The sequence below is a fragment of the Papio anubis genome, chromosome 19 (genome assembly GCF_008728515.1).
Source record: "Papio anubis isolate 15944 chromosome 19, Panubis1.0, whole genome shotgun sequence".
NCBI lineage: Eukaryota > Metazoa > Chordata > Mammalia > Primates > Cercopithecidae > Papio > Papio anubis.
In genome coordinates, this window is record NC_044994.1 from 38,767,038 (window position 1) to 38,788,681 (window position 21,644).

Here is a 21,644-nt window from a genome sequence, read left to right on the forward strand (position 1 = left end):
CCCCTGCCACCCTGTGGATAAAGCCCACACTAAGTCCTGCTTGGACACAGACCTGCTTGATCACCTCATCTCTGCTGGAGGCTCCACTCATTAACCATGTGCTTCTGATGCTTTGACACCTGGGGCCTTGCTGACCTTGGAGGGACTGCCTCTTCTAGGGCTAGCCAATTCCTGGAGATAGTGAAGGACTAGCCTGTGAGTGCACCTTTCATTTGCAAACCAATCCAGATCCCATGCCCCTATCAGGCTCCCATATTCTTGGACACTGGAATAGCTCCTGCCCCACTCACCCCAGGGCCAGGTCCCAGGCAACTGGGGATTGCCCCTACACCCCAGAACCCACTGAAATTACTCAGATCAACCAATCCTATACCTGCAAACCCTGCCTCACCAGTTCCTTTCCATGGAAATCCCAATGATGGTTCTTGCCCACACTTCCCCCTCTCTGCCTCTGCCTCCTTACTGATCCAGGCGCTTCTTCCCATGGTCTTGCAGGGCCTCCTGTTTCTAGGGATCTGTGAGTATCAAAACCTCTTCCTTCATGACAGTCATTTCCATATTTTTGTGTCTTACCATATCCGATTAAAACAAATCCCAGGCAGGTACCCTGAAAACACTCCATGTAGTACCTCAGCCAAGTCATCAAAACTATTCCATGCCTGAGTCTAAAGCCTCCGTTTTCCCATCTGGAAAATGTAGCTAATAGCCCTGGCTTCTTTCTCTATCCTACCTGGGCTTTGCTTTTTTGGTCCGTACTGCTCTAGCTCAGTCTCTAAAGATGATTGACTTGAGGTTGCTATGGTCTAAACGTCTGTATCCCCAATACAAACATTAAGTTTCGTGTTTAAACTTAATCCCCAATGTGATGGTATTAAGAGGCTGGGCCTTTGGGGGGTGATTAGGTTATGAGGTCTCTGACCTCAAGGATGGGATTAGGCCCTGATAAAAGAGGCTTCAAAGAGCCTTTTGCCTTTCCACCATGTGAGGATGCAGCAAGAAGCTGCCATCCATGCCCTCACCAGACACCAAATCTTCTGCCACCTTGATCTTGGACTTCCCAGCCCCCAGAACTGTGAGAAATAAATTTCTCCTGTTACAATTATAAATGACCCAGTCTAAGCTACTTTGTTATGGCAGCCCAAAAGAACTAAGATAGGAAATAAGATTTTGAGAAGCACTGCCCCATATTCTGCTTCTAACAGGATGCTCAAGGACTGCATTTTAGAGGGTGTCATGGAAATTCATGAAAATTCCCATTTGGTCTGGATACAGATATACAGACATCAAAAATGTTGCTTAAATTTTTTTGTCTAATGACATAAGAAGATGCTCACATAACAATGTTGGGTAAAAAAATGCAAGTTACAAAACTATGATCTCCAAAAAGAATTACATATACGTATGTGAATGCGTAGGCAAAGGGAAGAATTGTAACACAATATTAATAGGGATAAATCAGAATAAATGGGATGATGGGTTATTTTTAAAATGCTTTTCTGTGTTTTTATAAGTTTTCCGCAATGGGGTTATGATTCTTTTATTATTGGAAATCACTAATAAATGCCTTTTTAAGTCCCAGACCTTCTTCTAAATATCTCGAGCTTCCCCTTACCCTGTTAGAAGACTGAGGGAAGCACTTTCTCCAACCTTCTTAAACTCCACTAGCCTCTCAAAGTGACTTCATCACTGTCTCTTCTTTCAATGCTAGAAAGACTATCTTTACCCGCCTCAAAGGGGAGGGGACCCTGGCATCATGTAGGGCATCTCACAGGTATAAATAGTCCCAGCGGGTCATATCAGGAGCCCAACTCCTCTCAAATGCCACTCAGCTTCCAGCAGCCAAATACGATGCTGGCGCCAGGCTGCATCTGCTCTGCCCCATCTCTCTGCCCTCCGCTAAGTGAGAAGACAAATGCAGAAGGCCAGAAAGAGGTGAACACAGTGGCCCTGGACATGAGTTCTCCTCCCTCTGCCCAGATTGGGCTGCAGCTTTGTGGGCTAAGGAGCTAAGGAGACCTCCTTTCTTTCTTTCTTTCCTTTTTTTTCTTTTTTTTAGACGGAGTCTCGCTCTGTCGCCCAGGCTGGAGTGCAGTGGTACAATCTCGGCTCACTGCAACCTCTGCCTCCCGGGTTCAAGCGATTCTCCTGAGGAGGCCTCCTTTCAGCATGCCCAGGGTCTGGCCCTCTGAGAGTCTGGGTCTGTAATTCCTTTGAGCCTTTCCCCAAGAGCCTGCCCCACAGAGGCTCCCCTGTTGGCCTGATTCCCTCTCCAGAGCTTCTCCAGGGCCATGGTTCCTTTCTTGGGGGCCAAAGTACTCTGGGTCCCAGCAACCACTGGTTGCTACAAGATGAGGTCCATGCATTCAGCTTTCTATCTAACACTTCCCCATCCCCACCCCCAGACACAGATGGTATTCCAGAGAATAGGAACCCAGGGGGGTCCCTGTGTCATGCACAAACACCTGTTAAACCTCCACTAGCCCTAGGTGAACAAGGAAGCTACCCCAGCTCAGTAATCTGAACACCTAGACTCCTGTCGAGCTCAGTGCAGAGTCTCAGAGAACCATGGAGTTGTTTACTTATTCCACACTGGTTAGAGACACCACTAGCCCATATGGCACCTCTGTGCAAATCACGAAAAAGCACCATTTTCTTCAGACAAATTAAGCCACATGCACCAGGTGCATGGCTGGTCAAGTGAGAGTAAGCTGTACTTCAGCCCCACTTGACTCCTTGCCTGAGCATCTTTGTGCAGTGCCCACCTTGCACAACTGTGCAGCCTGATACCAGACTCTTTAACTTGGTCTCATTTAATCCTCCCAATAATCCTATGAGGCAAGCATAATTTCCCCCATTTTATATCTGAGACTCGAACTACAAGAGGTAAAGTAATTTGCCCAAGGTCACTCAGCTAGTAAATGGTGGCACTGGAAAAAAACCTGAGGACTGTGAGAGCCTGGAACCCCTGCTCTTAATAATGTCACTGCACTTCCTCTCCCTGACTCTGACAGCCACTGTTCTCTGGGGGTTTTCTCAGTCAGCAGCCCTTCCCCCTCCCAAGGACAACAGCCCTTCAGTGAGCTCAGCACTATTTCTAGAGCCAGAACAGCTGCTGTCTCGAGATAGCACACGACCCGTCACAGCAAACGCACAGAAATCAGAGTCTCAAAATTGCAGCCTGACAATTCAAAGGACTGAAGTGTCTTCCCAGAGAAGTAGGAGAGGGGCGAGAAAGGCTCAGCTGTTAACTGCAGGTCACAACTATCAGGAGACACTCCATGGCAGTGGAGAGCCCTGGCTCCGACCCCTGGCTGGTCCACAGGCCAGCTCAGCAGCCTTGAACCTCACCTGCCCTCTTTGGGCCACAGTTCACTCATCTGTCCCCAGGAATTATCAGAGCTGTTTTGAGATATCAGAACTGGATGCTAAAAAGCCTGATGTTCTCAGTGCAACCCGAAATAGTCCTGGGATTAATCTTCCCCAGGTGTGCACCTCACACCAAGCCTGAGGGTCATTTCTGGCACAGGGTAGGGGTTGGGGATATCGGGGCAAAGCCTGGTGTCTAGATTCATTCCTCCTTCCCCACCCAGGAGTTCTGCAGGGCCCCAGATCCATTGTCTAGCACATTCCCTGTGAGAATATGTATGTGATGACCTTATTTTCCAGGCCAGACTAGGGGGCCCCAAAAGGCTTCCCTTTGTAAAATTCAGCTCAACAGCCAGGAACGCCTGTGTGTGAACGCTAGCACTGGCCAGTATCCCTACTGCTGCTGGTGGACTTTGACCACCATGCCCACAGGTGCCCTAGCCAAGAGCTACATCCTAGCTGCCTCCTTCTCCTTCCTTCATCTTCCACCAACTCTCACCACTTCTCCTACCCGAGTAGTCCTTGTCTCCACCCCAGTGCCAGGGACAGGATTCGGTCTTCTCCCTGCTGGAGGAGTCCCTCTGTCTGGAATAACCTTTGTTGTTGTCTTGCTAGTCCCTCCCTACTCATCCAGCAGAATCAGCCCAGGGGTCAGCTTCCACTGGCTCCATTCGTGGCCCTCCCTCCTCTGTGCCTGCAGCCCCTGGGCACCCCTCCAGTCCAGCTCTTATTATGTGGAATTACACACAGCTCCTCCGTGGCCTGTCTGTACTGTTGATGTGTGAGAAGGGCTTTTCTCCTCTTTTACTCAATGAAGATTTATGGACCCTCTACTGTGTGCCAGGCACTGTTTCAGGCCAGAATGCACTAATAAACTAGCCAGAGTCCCTGCCCTTATGGCACTTCCCTGGGGGTGACAATAAATGATTCATTCAATATAATGCCAAGTAGCCGTAACTCTTCCAAAAAAAAGTAGGACAAGGAATTGGAGGGTTCCTGGAAGGATAGTGGGGGGCCCAGGAAGGCCACTCTGGACAGGGGACATGAATAGAGGTATGGAACCCTATGTGGATGTGGGGGAAGAGCTTCCCAGAGAAGGAGCAGTGAGTAAATACAATCACTTGCTCTGCAGCAGCAGCTGCCAATGTGGCTAGGCAGGGCTGTGGAGGTCAGACAGGTGAGCAGAGCCAGGTCTAGCTGGGCCTGTGGGCCACCCAGTATCATGGGGACTCGGCAGAGGAACAACATGATCTGATGTGGGGATAAGGGATTGTAAAAGGAGAGAAGGCGGGCTATTGCAGCATGAGAAGACAGTCGATTGCACCAAGGGATGGCAAAGGAAGTGGGGAGAAGGAGACAGACCCAAAAAAATAGTTTAGGAATGAAACCAGCAGGATGTGCTGATAATTTAGAAAGTGAAGAAATGTCCCTGTCTGACAGCTTTGAAGAGAGTAGTGGTTCTCCCAGCATGGAGTTTGAGATCTCAGAACCGACAGACTGCCTCCTCAAGTGGGTCCCTGACCCCCGAGTAGCCTAACTGGGAGGCACCCCTCAGTAGGGGCAGACTGACACCTCGCACAGCCGGGTACACCTCTGAGACGAAGCTTCCAGAGAAACGATCAGGCAGCAACATTTGCTGTTCAGCAATATTTGCTGTTCAGCAATATTCACTGTTCTACAGCCTCTGCTGCTGATACCCAGGCAAACAGGGTCTGGAGTAGACCTCCAGTAAACTCCAATAGACCTGCAGCTGAGGGTTCCGACTGTTAGAAGGAAAATTAACAAACAGAAAGGTCATCCACACCAAAACTCCACCTGTACATCACCATCATCAAAGACCAAAGGTAGATAAAACCACAAAGATGGGGAAAAAACAGATCAGAAAAGCTGAAAATTCTAAAAATCAGAGCACCTTTCCCCGTCCAAAGGAACACAGCTCCTCACCAGCAATGGAACAAAACTGGATGGAGAATGACTTTGATGAGTTGAGAGAAGAAGGCTTCAGACAATCAAACTTCTCCGAGCTAAAGGAGGAAGTTTGAACCCATCACAAAGAAGCTAAAAACCTTGAAAAAAGATTAGACAAATGGCTAACTAGAATAATCAGTGTAGAGAAGTCCTTAAATGACCTGCTGGAGCTGAAAACCATGGCACGAGAACTACATGACAAATGCATAAGCTTCAGTAGCCGATTCAATCAACTGGAAGAAAGGATATCAGTGATTGAAGATCAAATGAATGAAATGAAGTGAGAAGAGAAGTTTAGAGGAAAAAAAGAGTAAAAAGAAGTGAACAAAGCCTCCAAGAAATATGGAACTATGTGAAAAGACCAAATCTACGTCTGATTGGTATACCTGAAAGTGACAGGGAGAATGGAACCAAGCTGGAAAACACTCTGCAGGATATTATCCAGGAGAACTTTCCCAACCTAGTAAGGCAGGACAACATTCAAATTCAGGAAATACAGAGAATACCACAAAGATACTCCTCAAGAAGAGCAACTCCAAGACACATAATTGTCAGATTCACCAAAGTTGAAATGAAGGAAAAAATGTTAAGGGCAGCCAGAGAGAAAGGTTGGTTACCCACAAAGGGAAGCCCATCAGTCTAACAGCAAATCTCTCGGCAGAAACTCTACAAGTCAGAAGAGAGTGGGGGCCAATATTCAACATTCTTAAAGAAAAGAATTTTGAACGCAGAATTTCATATGCAGCCAAACTAAGCTTCATAAATGAAGGAGAAATAAAATCCTTTGCAGACAAGCAAATGCTGAGAGATTTTGTCACCACCAGGCCTGCCCTACAACAGCTCCTGAAGGAAGCACTAAACATGGAAAGGAACAACCGGTACCAGCCACTGCAAAAACATGCCAAATTGTAAAGACTGTCGGCGCTAGGAAGAAACTGCATCAACTAACGAGCAAAATAACCAGCTAACATCATAATGACAGGACCAAATTCACACATAACAATAATAATAAATGTAAATGGGCTAAATGCTCCAATTAAAAGACACAGATTGGCAAATTGGATAAAGAGTCAAGACCCATCAGTGTGCTGTATTCAGGAGACCCTCACGTGCAGAGACACACATAGGCTCAAAATAAAGAGATGGAGGAAGATCTACCAAGCAAATGGAAAGCTAAAAAAAGGCAGGAGTTGCAATCCTAGTCTCTGAAAAAACAGACTTTAAACCAACAAAGATCAAAAGAGACAAGGAAGGCCATTACATAAAGGTAAAGGGGGCTGGGTGCGGTGGCTCAAGCCTGTAATCCCAGCACTTTGGGAGGCCGAGGTGGGTGGATCATGAGGTCAGGAGATGAAGACCATCCTGGCTAACACAGTGAAACCCCGTCTCTACTAAAAAATACAAAAAATTAGCCAGGTGAGGTGGCGGGCGCCTGTAGTCCCAGCTACTCCGGAGGCTGAGGCAGGAGAATGGCGTAAACCCGGGAGGCAGAGCTTGCAGTGAGCCGAGATCACGCCACTGCACACCAGCCTGGGTGACAGGGTGAGACTCCATCTCAAAAAAAAAAAAAAAAAAAAGGTAAAAGGATCAATTCAATAAGAAGAGCTAACTATCCTAAATGTATATGCACCCAATACAGGAGCACCCAGATTCATAAAGTAAGTCCTTAGAGACCTACAAAGAGACTTAGACTCCCACACAATAATAATGGGAGACTTTAACACCCCACTATCAACATTAGACAAATCAATGAGACAGAAAGGTAACTAGGATATCCAGGAATTGAACTCAGCTCTGCACCAAGCAGACCTAATAGACATCTACAGAACTCTCCACCCCAAATCAACAGAATATACATTCTTCTCAGCACCGCAACGCACTTATTCCAAAATTGACCACATAGTTGGAAGTAAAGCATACCTCAGCAAATGTAAAAGAACAGAAATTATAACAAACTGTCTCTCAGACCACAGTGCAATTAAACTAGAACTCAGGATTAAGAAACTCACTCAGAACTGCACAACTACATGGCAGAAATAAAGATGTTCTTTATTTTCATGATATTGAAGGCAGAAATAAAGATGTTCTTTGAAACCAATGAGAACAAAGATACAACATACCAGAATCTCTGGGACATATTTAAAGCAGCGTGTAGAGGGAAATTTATAGCACTAAATGCCTACAAGAGAAAGCAGGAAAGATCTAAAATTGACACCCTAACATCACAACTAAAAGAACTAGAGAAGCAGGAGCAAACACATTCAAAAGCTAGCAGAAGGCAAGAAATAACTGAGATCAGAGCAGAACTGAAGGAGATAGAGACACAAAAAACCCTTCAAAAAATCAATAAATCCAGGAGCTGGTTTTTTGAAAAGATCAACAAAACTAATAGACTGCTAACAAGACTAATAAAGAAGAAAAGAAAGAAGAATCAAATAGATGCAATAAAAAATGATAAAGGGGATATCACCACCAATCCCACAGAAATACAAACTACCATCAGAGAATACTATAAACACCTCTACGTAAATAAACTAGAAAATCTAGAAGAAATGGATAAATTCCTGGACACATACACCCTCCCAAGACTAAATCAGTAAGAAGTTGAATCCCTGGATAGACCAATAACAGGCTCTGAAATTGAGGCAATAATTAATAGCCTACAACCAAAAAAAGTCCAGGACCACATGGATTCACAGCCGAATTCTACCAGAGGTATAAGGAGGAGTTGCTACCATTCATTCTGAAACTATTCCAATCAATAGAAAAAGAGGGAATCCTCCCTAACTCATTTTATGAGACCCGCATCATCCTGATACCAAAGCTGGCAGAGATACAACAAAAAAAGGAGAATTTTAGACCAATATCCCTGATGAACATCAGTGCAAAAGTCCTCAATAAAATACTGGCAAACTGAATCCAGCAGCACATCAAAAAGATTATCTACCATGATCAAGTGGGCTTTATCCCTGGGATGCAAGGCTGGTTCAACATATGCAATTCAATAAATGTAATCCAGCATATAAACAGAACCAAAGACAAAAACCACATGATTATCTCAATAGATGCAGAAAAGGCCTCTGACAAAATTCAACAGCCCTTCATGCTAAAAACTCTCAATAAATTCGGTATTGATTGGATGTATCTCAAAATAATAAGAGCTATTTATGGCAAACCCACAGCCAATATCATACTGAATGGGCAAAAACTGGAAGCATTCCCTTTGAAAACTGGCACAAGACAGGGATGCCCTCTCTCACCACTCCTGTTCAACACAGTGTTGGAAGTTCTGGCCAGGGCAATCAGGCAAGAGAAAGAAATAAAGGGTATTCAGTTAGGAAAATAGGAAGTCAAATTGATCCTGTTTGCAAGTGACATGATTGCATATTTGGAAAACCCCATCATCTCAGCCCCAAATCTCCTTAAGCTGATAAGCAACTTCAGCAAAGTCTCAGGATACAAAATCAGTGGGCAAAAATCACAAGCATTCTTATACACCAATAACAGACAAACAGAGAGCCAAATCATGAGTGAACTCCCATTCACGATTGCTTCAAAAAGAATAATACACCTAGGAATCCAACTTACAAGGGACGTGAAGGACCTCTTCAAGGAGAACTACAAACCACTGCTCAATGAAATAAGAGGACACAAACAAATGGAAGAACATTCCATGCTCATAGATAGGAAGAATCAATATCATGAAAATGGCCATATTGCCTGAAGTAATTTATAGATTCAATGCCATCCCCATCAAGCTACCAATGACTTTCTTCACAGAACTGGAAAAAACGACTTTAAAGTTCATATGGAACCAAAAAAGAGCCTGCATTGCCAAGACAATCCTAAGACAAAAGAACAAAGCTGGAGGCATCACGCTACCTGACTTCAAACTATACTACAAGGCTACAGTAACCAAAACAGCATGGTACTGGTACCAAAACAGAGATATAGACAAATGGAACCGAACAGAGCCCTCAGAAATAATACCACACATCTACAGCCATCTAATCTTTGACAAACCTGACAAAAACAAGAAATCGGGAAAGGATTCCCTATTTAATAAATGGTGCTGGGAAAACTGGCCAGCCATATGTAGAAAGCTGAAACTGGATCCCTTTCTTACACCTTATACAAAAATTAATTCAAGATGGATTAAAGACTTAAAAGTTAGACCTGAAACCATAAAAACCCTAGAAGAAAACCTAGGCAATACCATTCAGGACATAGTCATGGGCAAGAACTTCATGTTTAAAACACCAAAAGCAATGGCAACAAAAGTCAAAATTGACAAATGGAATCCAATTAAACTAAAGAGCTTCTGCACAGCAAAAGAAACTATCATCAGAGTGAACAGGCAACCTACAGAATGGGAGAAAATTTTTGCAATCTACTCATCTGACAAAAGGGCTAATATCCAGAATCTACAAAGAACTCAAACAAATTTACAAGAAAAAAACAAACAACTCCATCAAAAAGTGGGCAAAGGATACGAACAGACACTTCTCAAAAGAAGACAGTTATGCAGCCAACAGGCACATGAAAACATGCTCATCATCACTGGCAATCAGAGAAATGCAAATCAAAACCACAATGAGATACCATCTCACACCAGTTAGAATGGTGATCATTAAAAAGTCAGGAAACAGGCCGGGCACAGTGGCTTATGCCTGTAATCCCAGCACTTTGGGAGGCCAAGACGGACGGATCATGAGGTCAGGAGATCGAGACCATCCTGGCTAACACAGTGAAACCACGTCTCTACTAAAAATACAAAAAATTAGCCGGGCATGGTGGTGGGTGCCTGTAGTCCCAGCTACTCGGGAGGCTGAGGTAGGAGAATGGCGTGAACCCGGGAGGCGGAGCTTGCAGTGAGCCAAGATTGCACCACTGCACTCCAGCCTGGGCAACAGAGTGAGACTCCATCAGGAAACAATAGGTGCTGGAGAGAATGTAGAGAAATAGGAAAACTTTTACAGTGTTGGTGAGACCGTAAACTAGTTCAACCATTGTGGAAGACAATGTGGCGATTCCTCAAGGATCTAGAACTAGAAATACCATTTGCCCAGCCATCCCATTACTGGGTATATACCAAAAGGATTATAAATCATGCTGCTAATAAAGACACATGTACACATATGTTTATTGTGACACTATTCACGATAGCAAAGACTTGGAACCAACCCAAATGTCCATCGATGATAGATTGGATTAGGAAAATGTGGCACATATACACCATGGAATATACACTATGCAGCCATAAAATATACACTATGCAGCCATAAAAAAGGATGAGTTCATGTCCTTTGTAGGGACATGGATGAAGCTGGAAACCATCATTCTCAGCAAACTATCGAAAGGACAAAAAACCAAACACCGCATGTTCTCACTCATAGGTGGGAATTGAACAATGAGAACACTTGGACACAGGGCGGGGAACATCACACACCAGGGCCTGTCATGGCATGGGGGGAGGGGGGAGGGATACCATTAGGAGATAATGGGTGCAGCATACCAACATGGCACATGTATACATATGTAACAAACCTGCACATTGTGCACATGTACCCTAGAACTTAAAGTACAAAAAAAAAAAAAATTTAGAAAGTGAAAGAGAGAGATAAATCAATAGTAACTCCTAGGACTTGAACAACTAGTGGGAGGGATGACGTAGCCATTTAAGGGTTAGAGAGATGAACAGGTTTGGGGTGTGGATGGAAAGATTCTTGGGCTATGTAAAGCTTGCTGTGCCCTCAGACATCTAGAGGAGATCACAGGTAGGCAGTCAGATGCACATGGCTGAGGCCCAGTGCAGAGGTCAGGGCTGGGGATGCACATTCCAGAGTCAAAGGACAGGGGACTTGAGGAGACACTGGGAGAGAGCGCAGAGAGAAGAAGGAAGAGAGCCAAGGCCAGGCCTGAGGTTAGCTCCCACATTCAGATGGCAGCAAAGGACACTGAGAAGGAAGGTCTGCAGGTGGAAGAAAACCCAGACACAGAGCTCAGGGACATGGAAGCTAAGAGGAGAGAGCATTTCCAGGACAGATGGTCAACTCCAGTATTGACCCATCTGTCCTGGAAATGGGGGTCAAAGAAGAGGAGGACAGAGAAGGCACCACTGATCTAGCAACCAGGAGGTCATCAATGACCTTGACAAGAGAAGATTCAAGGGAGCAGGGAACAGATGCCCCTCTGGCATAGGTAGAAGCAAGGCCAGGAGTGGGAGATGTTGGAGACGGTGCCATGGAAGTCTGCAGGTGAAGGAGGGCTGAGTGAGTGTCTAAAGACCTGGTCCTGGGGCAAGTGGAGAGGATGGGATGTCTCCCAAAGTGTGAAGGGATGGCTGGAGGAAGAAAAGACAGACTTCAGTGTTCTGTGAGCCTCCAAAAGGCAAGCCTAAGAGCCCCCACTGAGACTTAGGGAGGAAAGGTTTACAATCAGCCAGAGGAAGGACTTCAAACCAGAAGGTTCGCATGGGGAAGGATAGCCTCTTTGCGAGCTTCATGACCTGCCATCACTTACTAGCTCAACAAGGGTCTTGGTGGCCATCAAGTCAGGGGGATGCCAGGCTATAAATGGCGACGTGCGATGGAAAGCTAGAAGAGCTTCTAGCTGCCTTAACCTTGTGAGCATTCCCTAATCTAATGGGTGGGTGGATCCTTGGTCCTTCCAGCCCGACCCCAACTCCCCTTTCTTTCCTTCCTTCCCATTCTCATGCCTTCCCCTAGCCTCCTGCCTTTGCCAAGTGATTGGCATAAAATTCTGAAAGATGGTCTACAAGGGAGGAAGCATAGGAGCGTGAAGAAGGAGAAGAGGGAGAATGGGTGGTGGAAGCTGAAGGGAGGAACAGAGTTTGGGGAGCTGACCTGGGGTGAAGAAGGGGTGAGGCCCTGACAGGCACTGCACCCATCTGATCTGGCCTCTTCAGTTTACAGGGAAGCAGACAAGGCCCAGGGAGGGAGTGCTATCCCCCCATGGAAGTGCTGTGAGTCTGGGCAAACCTGAGGGGGGAAGAGACCCCCTTACTCCACCTCCACGGAGCCCTACGGGGACCTGTGAGGTGCTTTAACCTTGGAGCACTCAGGGAGTTACAGAGCCCATGACCTCCTTTGTATCACCCCGAGTTGGGTTAATGACTTCAGTTTTGCAGATGGTGTAATTGAGGCACAGAAATATTCATGTAAGTGGTTATTTGCCCAGGAGACTCCACAGAGACTCAAAAGCCACAAAGCTTTGGGTTCAGAGCACTCCTGACTTGAGGAGGAGGAGTCTCCCAGTGCCAACCAACTCCACTTCCACCAGCAGCCTCAGCTGGCCGCAGCCTGGGTTCTGCCAGGCTCCAAGAAGCCCACATCAGGTATGTGGGACCAACGGGAGAAGCTGCCATGTTTGTTTTGCTTTGTGTTTTTCCAGCACCCAGTCCAGAACATTCTGCCAAACCTGCATCTCCCAAATCCTTCCTAGTTGGGTGAAGCCCAAGAGCTCCGGCCCTTTTTCCCTCCTTTTCTGCAGAAGAGAACATTGACCAGGAAGGCTTAAGCGAGCCAGCTGCACCTGCCATGCAGGAGTGTGCTTCCTCCGCTGTCCTGCCCTCAGATGGCCACAATGGCATTTGGGACTGCAGGGGTCACTCTGCCCCCAAGGGCTCCTCTTTGAAATGTATAATTGCCAGGAGCAGGTGGAGGGACGCATTTTTCAGCGGCAACAATCAGAAAAACACTAAGTACACTTGGGAAGGCGGCAGGGAGGAGGACACAGAAGATAGAAGGTGGAAGAGACAGGGAAGGAGGAGATGAGAGACCCTAAAGATCATCTTGTCTGAGATCAACCCTGCAGCTTTGACAACAGTTGCAAAGAAGTGATCTACTATTTTTTTTTTTTTTTTTTTTTTTTTTTTTTGAGATACGGTCCTACTCTGTCACCCAGGCTGGAGTGCAGAGGCATGATCTTAGCTCACTGCAGCCTCGAACTTCTGGGCTCAAGTGATCTTCTGACCTCAGCCTCCTAAGTAGCTAGGACTACAAGTGTGCACCATCATGTCTAGCTTTTTTTTTTTTTTTTTTTTAATTTTTGGTAGAGATGGGGTCTTGTTATGTAGACCAGGCTGGTCTTGAACTCCTAGCCTCAAGTGATCCTCCCACCTCAGCCTCTTAAAAGTTCTGGGATTATAGGCATGAGCAACTGTGCCTGACCAGAAGTAATCTACTTAAATCAATATGGCCTTTTTTTTTATGATCTAACAGGTAGGAGCTGAAGGCAGAAATAGAAGACCTGAGAGGACTTGGAAAGAAAAGACAAGGATACTCACCCAGCCCTGCATGAGCTGTCCACAGCCCAGAAGGAAGAACCCCTCTAACCCCTCCCATGAGTGCTGGGACTCTGGGACTCTGTAGTCACACAGGAGATACAAAAATATATATATATATATGGTGCTCCAGCTCCACCCACCACCTGGAAGTGACCTAACCTTTGGTGACTCAGTTTCCTCATCTGTAAAATGGAGGGTAATGAATATACCCACCTCAAAGGTTTGAGGGTAAGGACTCAATGGGATAATACATGTAAGGCACCCAGCATAGTGCCTGACCCCAGACACTCACTTGGCTCGCTTTTCTGCCAAGAGGGCCCTCTTGTGTCATCTATTTGGGGCTTGCTCTTTTTTCCTATAGCTGGTGCTACCCTGGTCTTGGGAAGTCTTCCACACTCCATCCCAGAAGCCCAGGAAGAGGGGTGCAGGGAGAAGGCTGTCCCACCCACAGGCAGCCTGGGCCAGCCCTGCTCCGGACCTCAGAGACAAGTGTCTCCTGAGTTGCCTTCCACACCTCCTCTTTGCCAGCCCATTACAGTGGTAAGATCAGGAGGGCCAAGACTGGTGTGGAGTATGGAAAGGGGGCCGGTGAGGCCAGCCAAGGAGCCTGTGGCTGTGCCTGGATCTAGAGGATCCAGAGGGCCCTGGAGATGCTCACACAGGTGGTCCAGCCCAGTTCTCCAAAGCCAGAGGCTCCACGGGATTTGGGGAATATGTGAGCAAACACAGAAGGATTATGTGCACTTGCCAGAGGGTCCTCTGTGTGTGCAATGACAGAAGTTGCCCTGGGGGCAGACGTATCTACAGAAGGCAGAGTTAAAGGGGTTTCGATTGGGCTGGGGCTAGCAGGGAAGGCTTCAAGGAGGAAGTGGATACTGGCAGGAGTACAAGGACTTGGGTGTGGAGCCAGACCCAGTTGGCAGAAGCTGAGTGAAGCCTTTTGTGCTGTGGCCATGGGCCAGTCTGACAGTCAACTCTGCTGGGACAGTGCCTGGGGGACTCCTGCCTCAGTTGTCCTCTGTCCCTGTGACTGAACCGGGGATGTTTTCCTGAGGCAGTGCATGCAACACTGCCCACCTTGCAGGACAGAGGCCATGACCATGGGGGCACCGCTGCCTCCCCCTGCTCTCTGAGCAGTTGCCAGGCAGACAGGTAGCTAGGCCAGTCCAGAGGGATCAGGGTTGGAGCTGACCGTGGAGGACAAGTACCCCCTATCCTCCTCCACCTCCCCAGAGGGACCATGCTCGGTGAGGGGTGTTCAGGAAGAGGTCTAGTCAGCACAGGAGTATGTCATCTGCCTTCACTGCCCCCTCTCTACCTTTTTTTTTTTTTTTAAGATGGAGTTTTGCTCTTGTTGCCCAGGCTGGAGTGCAATGGCACGATCTCAGCTCACCACAATCTCCGCCTCCTGAGTTCAAGCGATTCTCCTGTCTCAGCCTCCCGAGTAGCTGGGATTACAGATATGTGCCATCACGCCTGGCTAATTTTGTATTTTTAGTAGAGACAGGGCTTCTCCACCCTCTCTACTTTTTATACCCCACCCCCACCAACTGTCAGTCTTCCTTTTCCCACCCAGAAGCCCACAAATGTCAGCCTGCCCTACTATCAGCTCTTTTCAAGAGCGAATTCTCTGGCAATTCCAGCCTGTGAATGAGTTTCTGATTCTAATGTGTTTCCAGAAAGGAGACAACGTTTCAAAGACAATGGCAGGAGACAAGGTTGAATCCAAAGGAATAAATCTCTAAGGGAAGACTCAGGAACACTGAAATCAAAGTTTGCTTTCTTACCAATAGCCTTTACTATTTCCTTGTGTAATTCATTTTTTTTTTTTTTTACACAATTCACATTTATTGAGCTCCTACTACATAACAGGTGCCACACTAGGTGCCGGGAATTCAAAACTGAAGATGCACAACCACTGTCTTGCTGAGAACATGGAAGCACAAACACATGAGCAAGGTCTTCACAGGCCTTCCTACTTGTGCAAAACACCCACTTAAATAGAAACATTTGCTGATTGAAAATTATTCCAGCTAGGTGCCATGGCTCACACCTGTAATCCCAGCACTTTGGGAGGCCGAGGCAGGTGGATCACTTGAGGTCAGGAGTTGAAGACCCAGCCTGGCCAACATAGTGAAACCCTGTCTCTACTAAAAGATACAAAAGTTAGCCAGCCCTGGTGGCAGATGCCTGTAGTCCCAGCTACTCAGTAGGCTGAGGGAGGAGAATTGCTTGCACCCGGGAGGCGGAGGTTGCAGTGAATCAAGATTGCACCACTGCATTCCAGCCTGAGCGATGGAGTGAAACTCTGTCTCAAAAAAAAAAAAAGAAAGAAAAAGAAAAAGAAAATTATTCCTATATGCTCATTAAATCAGTTCCCCTAAGGATGCTTATTGGACAACACATTATAGACCTAGACTTGAAATTAATAAAGCTATATGTCAATGTATATCCTATAGCTCGCACCTTTCTAATTCAGCCTGGACTTCCCCCAGCCTGTGACCAATAAGAAGATCTGACCACAGCCTTTTATGAGCACTATCTGGCTTGAATTTGCTTTGTGGTGCTGTTTGGAGTTTTCCAGACTAATCATTTGGACTGGCTCCTTCTCCTTGTGGCTCCTGCTTGAGTATATACAATGTATGAGTCATTTGCTTTTTTGCCCCTCTTCATCCTCTGGTTATATTTGGTACTTCCTGACTTCCTTTCCAAACTGTTAATAATAAATAACAGGTTGTACCACACTTCAACACCACACAACTATAGATAGCAAAACATGGCATGCACTGAATTATTCAATAGGTGAATAATACCATGAAGCTCATCCCATCTTCCAGATTTGGAGAGTTGTTAATTGGGACAATGTACATGGTGTCCTCGTTAGGTCCTCCCCCAAGCTCTGCACATCTGCTGCCAGGAGCTGTCCTGCCCATTTTAAAGAAGGCAGAAGCTGCTCACACACCAGGGTAAAAACTCTTCAATATCCAGTTCCATTCTAACTACGTTAACCACTATTTCCCACATGTGGGGACTCTACATACTGCAGTCCTTCAACTAGGTGAGTACTTTGGGGTCAACTAGAAATGGATATTTGAAATTGGAATTGTCCCAGGAAAATGTGGAAGGTGTGGTCACGCCATTTATTCTGTGACTACGGAAATTCTTGCTCAGATGGGAGCGCTCCAGAAGCAAGTCAACTCAGCTGGTAATAATGTTGCATCAAAGGCACTTGAATTCCAAAACCAACTTGACAGAGGTCAGCTGTGTTTCTGGCCCTGTGGGCACCCAGCTGATAGGAAAAAGGAAGCTGGCCCAGATCATGGAGAGTAGGGCAGAGAAAATAAAGGGCAAGGGGAGTAAGAAAGGCAGTAGGGAGGCAAGGACGTGGAGGAGAGAGGGAGGCAATGGGGAGGGAGAAAGGAAGGAGGGCCAAGAACAGCTAACAGGAAGAAAGGCAGAGGAGAACACAGGGGCAGTGAGGAGTAAGGGAAGTTACAGGTGAAACCGTGGAAAGAGGAAGGAAAGACAAAAGATGCTGGCAGCAGGAAAAGTTAGGAATGGAGCCCACGCAATGGCAATGGTTTCAGCCACTGCCTGGAGACATCTGCCCAGAAACAGCTTCCCAGGGGCCCATCTGTCTGTCTTGCTCACTTGACTCGCTTTTCTTTTCTTTTCTCTCTTCTCTTCTCTTCTTTCTTTCTTTCTCTTTCTCTTTCTCTTTTCTCTTTCTTTCTCTTTCTTTCTTTTCCTTCCTTCCTCCCTCCCTCCCTCTCCCTCTCTCTTTCTTTCTTTCTTTCTTTCTTGACAGGGTTTCACTGTCACTCAGGCTGGAGTGCAGTGGCACAATCTCAGCTCACTGCAGCCTCCGCCTCCCAGGTTCAAGCTATTCTCCCGCTTCAGCCTCCCAAGTAGCTAGGATTATAGGCGTGTGCCACCACACCCAGCTAATTTTTGTATTTTTAGTGGAAATGGGGTTTACCATGTTGGCCAGGCTGGTCTCGAACTCCTGACCTCAAGTGATACGCCTGCCTTGACCTCCCAAAGTGCTGGGATTACAGGCATGAGCCACCATGCCTCGTCTTGACTAGCATTTTCTACCCCAAACCTCTTGAAGAACTCTTCCAGAAGTTCAGTAGGGAGGTACACACTTGCTGACTTACCTAGACTGCTCACCACCTGGGAGGCAGGGCCACTCAGCAGACAGGCCAGCATGGGAGGCTCAGCTTCCCAGGACAAGCATGGGCCCCCACCTCACCTGTGATGTCCAGAGCTCCCTCTGCACTTCCATGGAAAGAACTGTGGTCCCAAAGGCCAGCATAAGACCCTCCAGCCCAGGACACCATGTGTGGCCATCCCCACACCCTCAGGTACGTCTGTGGACATTTGCTCAACTGTTTTCTGACACCAGAGCCTCATCTTTCTCAAAGCATTGAATAAAAACATACATATCAGGGGTCCTTGAAAAACCCATTACTTCTCCTCTGCAGGGTCAATTTAATGTTTGTGTGTCAAAATCACCAGCAACAAAAATGTAAGCCTCTCTCTCAGGGAAACGTACGTGAGAGTTACCCCCTCCTTAGAAATACAAAAATTAAGAAACCAAACAGCTTAATCAGCCCCTGGGAATGCTTAGCTGGCAGGTTCCAGTCACACCCAGCTCCCAGCAGAGACAGTATCCTGCCTCATCTGCAAAAATTCTCCACAACACCCTCCCTGCAATGAGTGTGCCCAGCCTCAGAATATTCCATTTTTATTCATTCAACAAATATTACTGATCAAGAGGAAATAGCCACATGATGGGGCGCATAGCAAATCTCAGCACCATCTTGAGGGAAATGGTTCTGCTCCAGCCAAGGGCAATCTCCCCTGTGGGCAGGGCAGGGAGTACCTGGGCAGGGGACTTCAGAGAAGCAGAGAACACCCACCTGACACCCGCTTCTTGATGCCACCCACCCACACACACCTACACACACTTGCTGGCTGATATCTGAAATCCCTGCAGCAGGGACAGAGCTTCGGCCCCCACCCCTAAATGGAGGTTTGAGACCAAGACTCCCCACCCTACCCCCCGGATAGAAGGGGCCAGTGAATCCCTGCTCAGTTGTGGTTGGGTCCTGTGCCTCATCCTTCAAACTCATTCACCCCCAGGTTAAAGGAACCAGGTGGGATACCAAAGTGCAGGGAGTTTTGAGCCACCGGAACGAGCCTGCTTCTTCCATCCTAGGAAGTGGACAATGTGGCAGGGGCTGCAGGGCCACCCCGGGTCAGGCTTCCCCCCTCCCTGGCCTTTTGCCGGGGTCTGTACCTGGAGCTGGAGTCACTGCCGCTCTGCACTGCTGGATCATCCGTGACATTAAAGAGCCCCGTCCAATTGGACAGCTGGTCACCACTCTGCCAACCAAACTGGAGGCCTCTGGCAAGAAAATGAGGCAGTTGGTACTCGTGCTCATTTGCTGGGTTAAGCCTGCCTACCAGAGAGCCACATTCTGTCGCTGTGCCCAAGTGACACATCGCCTTGGTCACGCAGTTAAAGGAGGCGATGGTACTGACTCCAACCATGAGGATGGCGATCATAAACCACAGCACTCTGCAGTGCTCTCTGCTGTTCTGCACCCATCCCCTCATTCCATCTGTACCAGCAGGGCTGAGAGCACGCATTTCATACACAGGGACATTGAGACTTCACGAGACAAAGGTCACAGAGCTCTTCTACCTCCTATACCGTGCCATCCCTCAATTCCTGCCTCCAGTTAAACCAAAAGAGCGCCAGCACCAGCACCAGCATTTTGTCCTCCTCAAAAGCCAGACACACTTCAGAGCTTTTAATAAAATCTACAGTATTCCAGCACACAAGGATACCATTTTTGGTTCAAGATGTGCACTCAACACATGTTTATCTCCACTCCTTCCCCAACCCTCACTGAAATGACAGCAAAGGGATAAATACAGACATGCATGTGGGGAGAAGGCCATAGAAGGGGCCAGCAATAACATGCTGGATGATGAAAAGCACAAGGTCACGGACCTCACCAGAGAGTGGACACATGACTGCCTGCAAAAAGCAGATCTACTCGCAGTGAACAACTCAGGAAGGCTCAGGAATGGAAGGTCCCCAGGCCAGCAAAGGTGGGAGAGCAAAATGGAGCTAAGAGCAGGATTGTTTGAAGTCCACACAAAAAGCAGTTAGACAACCCTCTCCCCAATGCCCTGTGAATTCCCATACCAGGCCCTCTTCCCAAGCCCAGGCAGCCTGGCCACTCTACCTGCCCACCTCACAGATGTCAGGAGATTGCTTTCTGGGGAAACTGACTCACAGAAGTTCTGCGCTGTTTTCTTATATCAGACTCTGCACTGAAAACAGTGGGTGTGCCTGAAAGTCTGCTTACTGAGTGCACCTGGCTTCTGAATGCTTGGGCCTGTTACACATCTGCCTTCCAGGTTTGTTGAGGGATGGGTTTCTCAGGAGGGAAACTGACCTGCTCAAAAGAAACAGATATGGAGGAAAGGGTTGGTGCCTGCTTAATCGCCCCAGGGCACGCTTTCTCAGCCTGGCACTATGACATCTGGGGCTGGCTACTTCTTTGTTGTGGGACTGTCCTGTGCATTATAGGATGCTGAGCAACATCCCTGCTCTCTACCACTAGACGCCAGCAGCATTGTACCCTGGACCCTTCTGTTGCGGCAATCAAAAATGTCTCCAGACATTGCCAGTGTCTCCTGGGGGCAAAATTGCCCCAATTGAGAATCGCTGTCTATAACAATCCACAGAGCTTCCAAGAAACCTTCTAGTGACTGGCTGGCCCTTAAATATAAACAGGCTGTTAGGACCATCAGCATGTGAAGAAAACGGTAACGGTCAGAGAACAAAACAAAACAAAACAAAACAAAACAAAACAGCTTTCTCTGCTCATGCCCAGTGTGGTCTCAATATGCAGAACGATGCCAGTGAATTCATAAACCTGTACCTCCCAAGGAAATGCTTCACCAGCAACCACGTCATCGGTGCCAAGGACCATGTGTCCACGCAAAAGGACATGGGCAAAATTGACAAGGTTACAGGCAGGTTTAACGACCAGTTTAAAATCTATGTTATCCAGAGGGCCATTTGCAGGATGGGTGAGTCAGATGATTCCATTCTCCGACTGGCCAAAGCCAATAGCATCGCCTCAGAAAGAACTTTTGACTGGACAGAATCATGGATGTGAAATAGTTCTGTAAATAAATAGTGAAGCCAGGCTTGGTGGCTCATGCCTATAATCCCAGCACTTCGGGAGGCCGAGGTGAGTGGATCACCTGAGCTCAGGAGTTTGAGACCAGACTAGACAACATGGTGAAACCCCATCTCTACAAAAAATACAAAAATTAGCTGGGCATGGTGGCACTCGCCTTGGGAGGCTAAGGCAGGAGAATCCCTTGATCCTGGGAGGTGGAGGTTGAAGTGAGCTGAGATCACACCACTGCACTCCAGCCTGAGCAAGAGAGTGAGACCCTGTCTTGAACAAATGAATGAATGAATGAATACATAAATAAGTAAATAGTGAAACACTTATAAAAAGAATGCAGGGGGAAAAAGACAAATGAAAAAAGAAGAAGGCCGCGCGTAGTGGCTCACGCCTGTAAACCCAGCACTTTGGAAGGCCGAAGCAGGCGGATTGCCTGAGGTCAGGAGTTCGAGACCAGCCTGGCCAGCATGGTGAAACCCTGTCTCTACTAAAAATACAAAAATTAGCTGGGCATGGTGGCAGATGCCTGTAATCCCAGCTACTTAGGAGACTGAGGCAGGAGAATCGCTTGAACCTGGGAGGTGGAGGTTGCAGTGAGCTGAGATCATGCCATTGCACTCCAACCTGGGTGACAAAAGTGAAACCCCATCTCAAAAAAAAAAAAAAAAAAAAAGGAAATTTTTTTTTTCAATAAAACCCTTAATAATAAATAGCCTCTAAGTTAAGGGAATGGGGAAGCAGATGGTCACTGGAGCTGGGAACTGATCCATCCATATCTC

At 47.1% G+C, this 21,644-nt stretch overlaps 1 protein-coding gene across 2 annotated transcripts in view; it reads right to left on the minus strand.

Annotated features, from left to right (window-relative positions):
• ST8SIA5 (ST8 alpha-N-acetyl-neuraminide alpha-2,8-sialyltransferase 5) overlaps nucleotides 1-21,644 on the minus strand; it is a 90,208-nt gene that overhangs the window by 29,403 nt on the left and 39,161 nt on the right. Inside the window, exon 2 of one of the 2 annotated variants that reach the window (XM_003914348.4) lies at nucleotides 18,948-19,055. The exons of the other annotated variant lie outside the window; for it this stretch is intronic. Coding sequence (XP_003914397.1) covers nucleotides 18,948-19,055 — 108 coding nt within the window. The remainder of the gene's footprint in view (nucleotides 1-18,947; nucleotides 19,056-21,644) is intronic. 2 annotated transcript variants of the gene reach the window in all.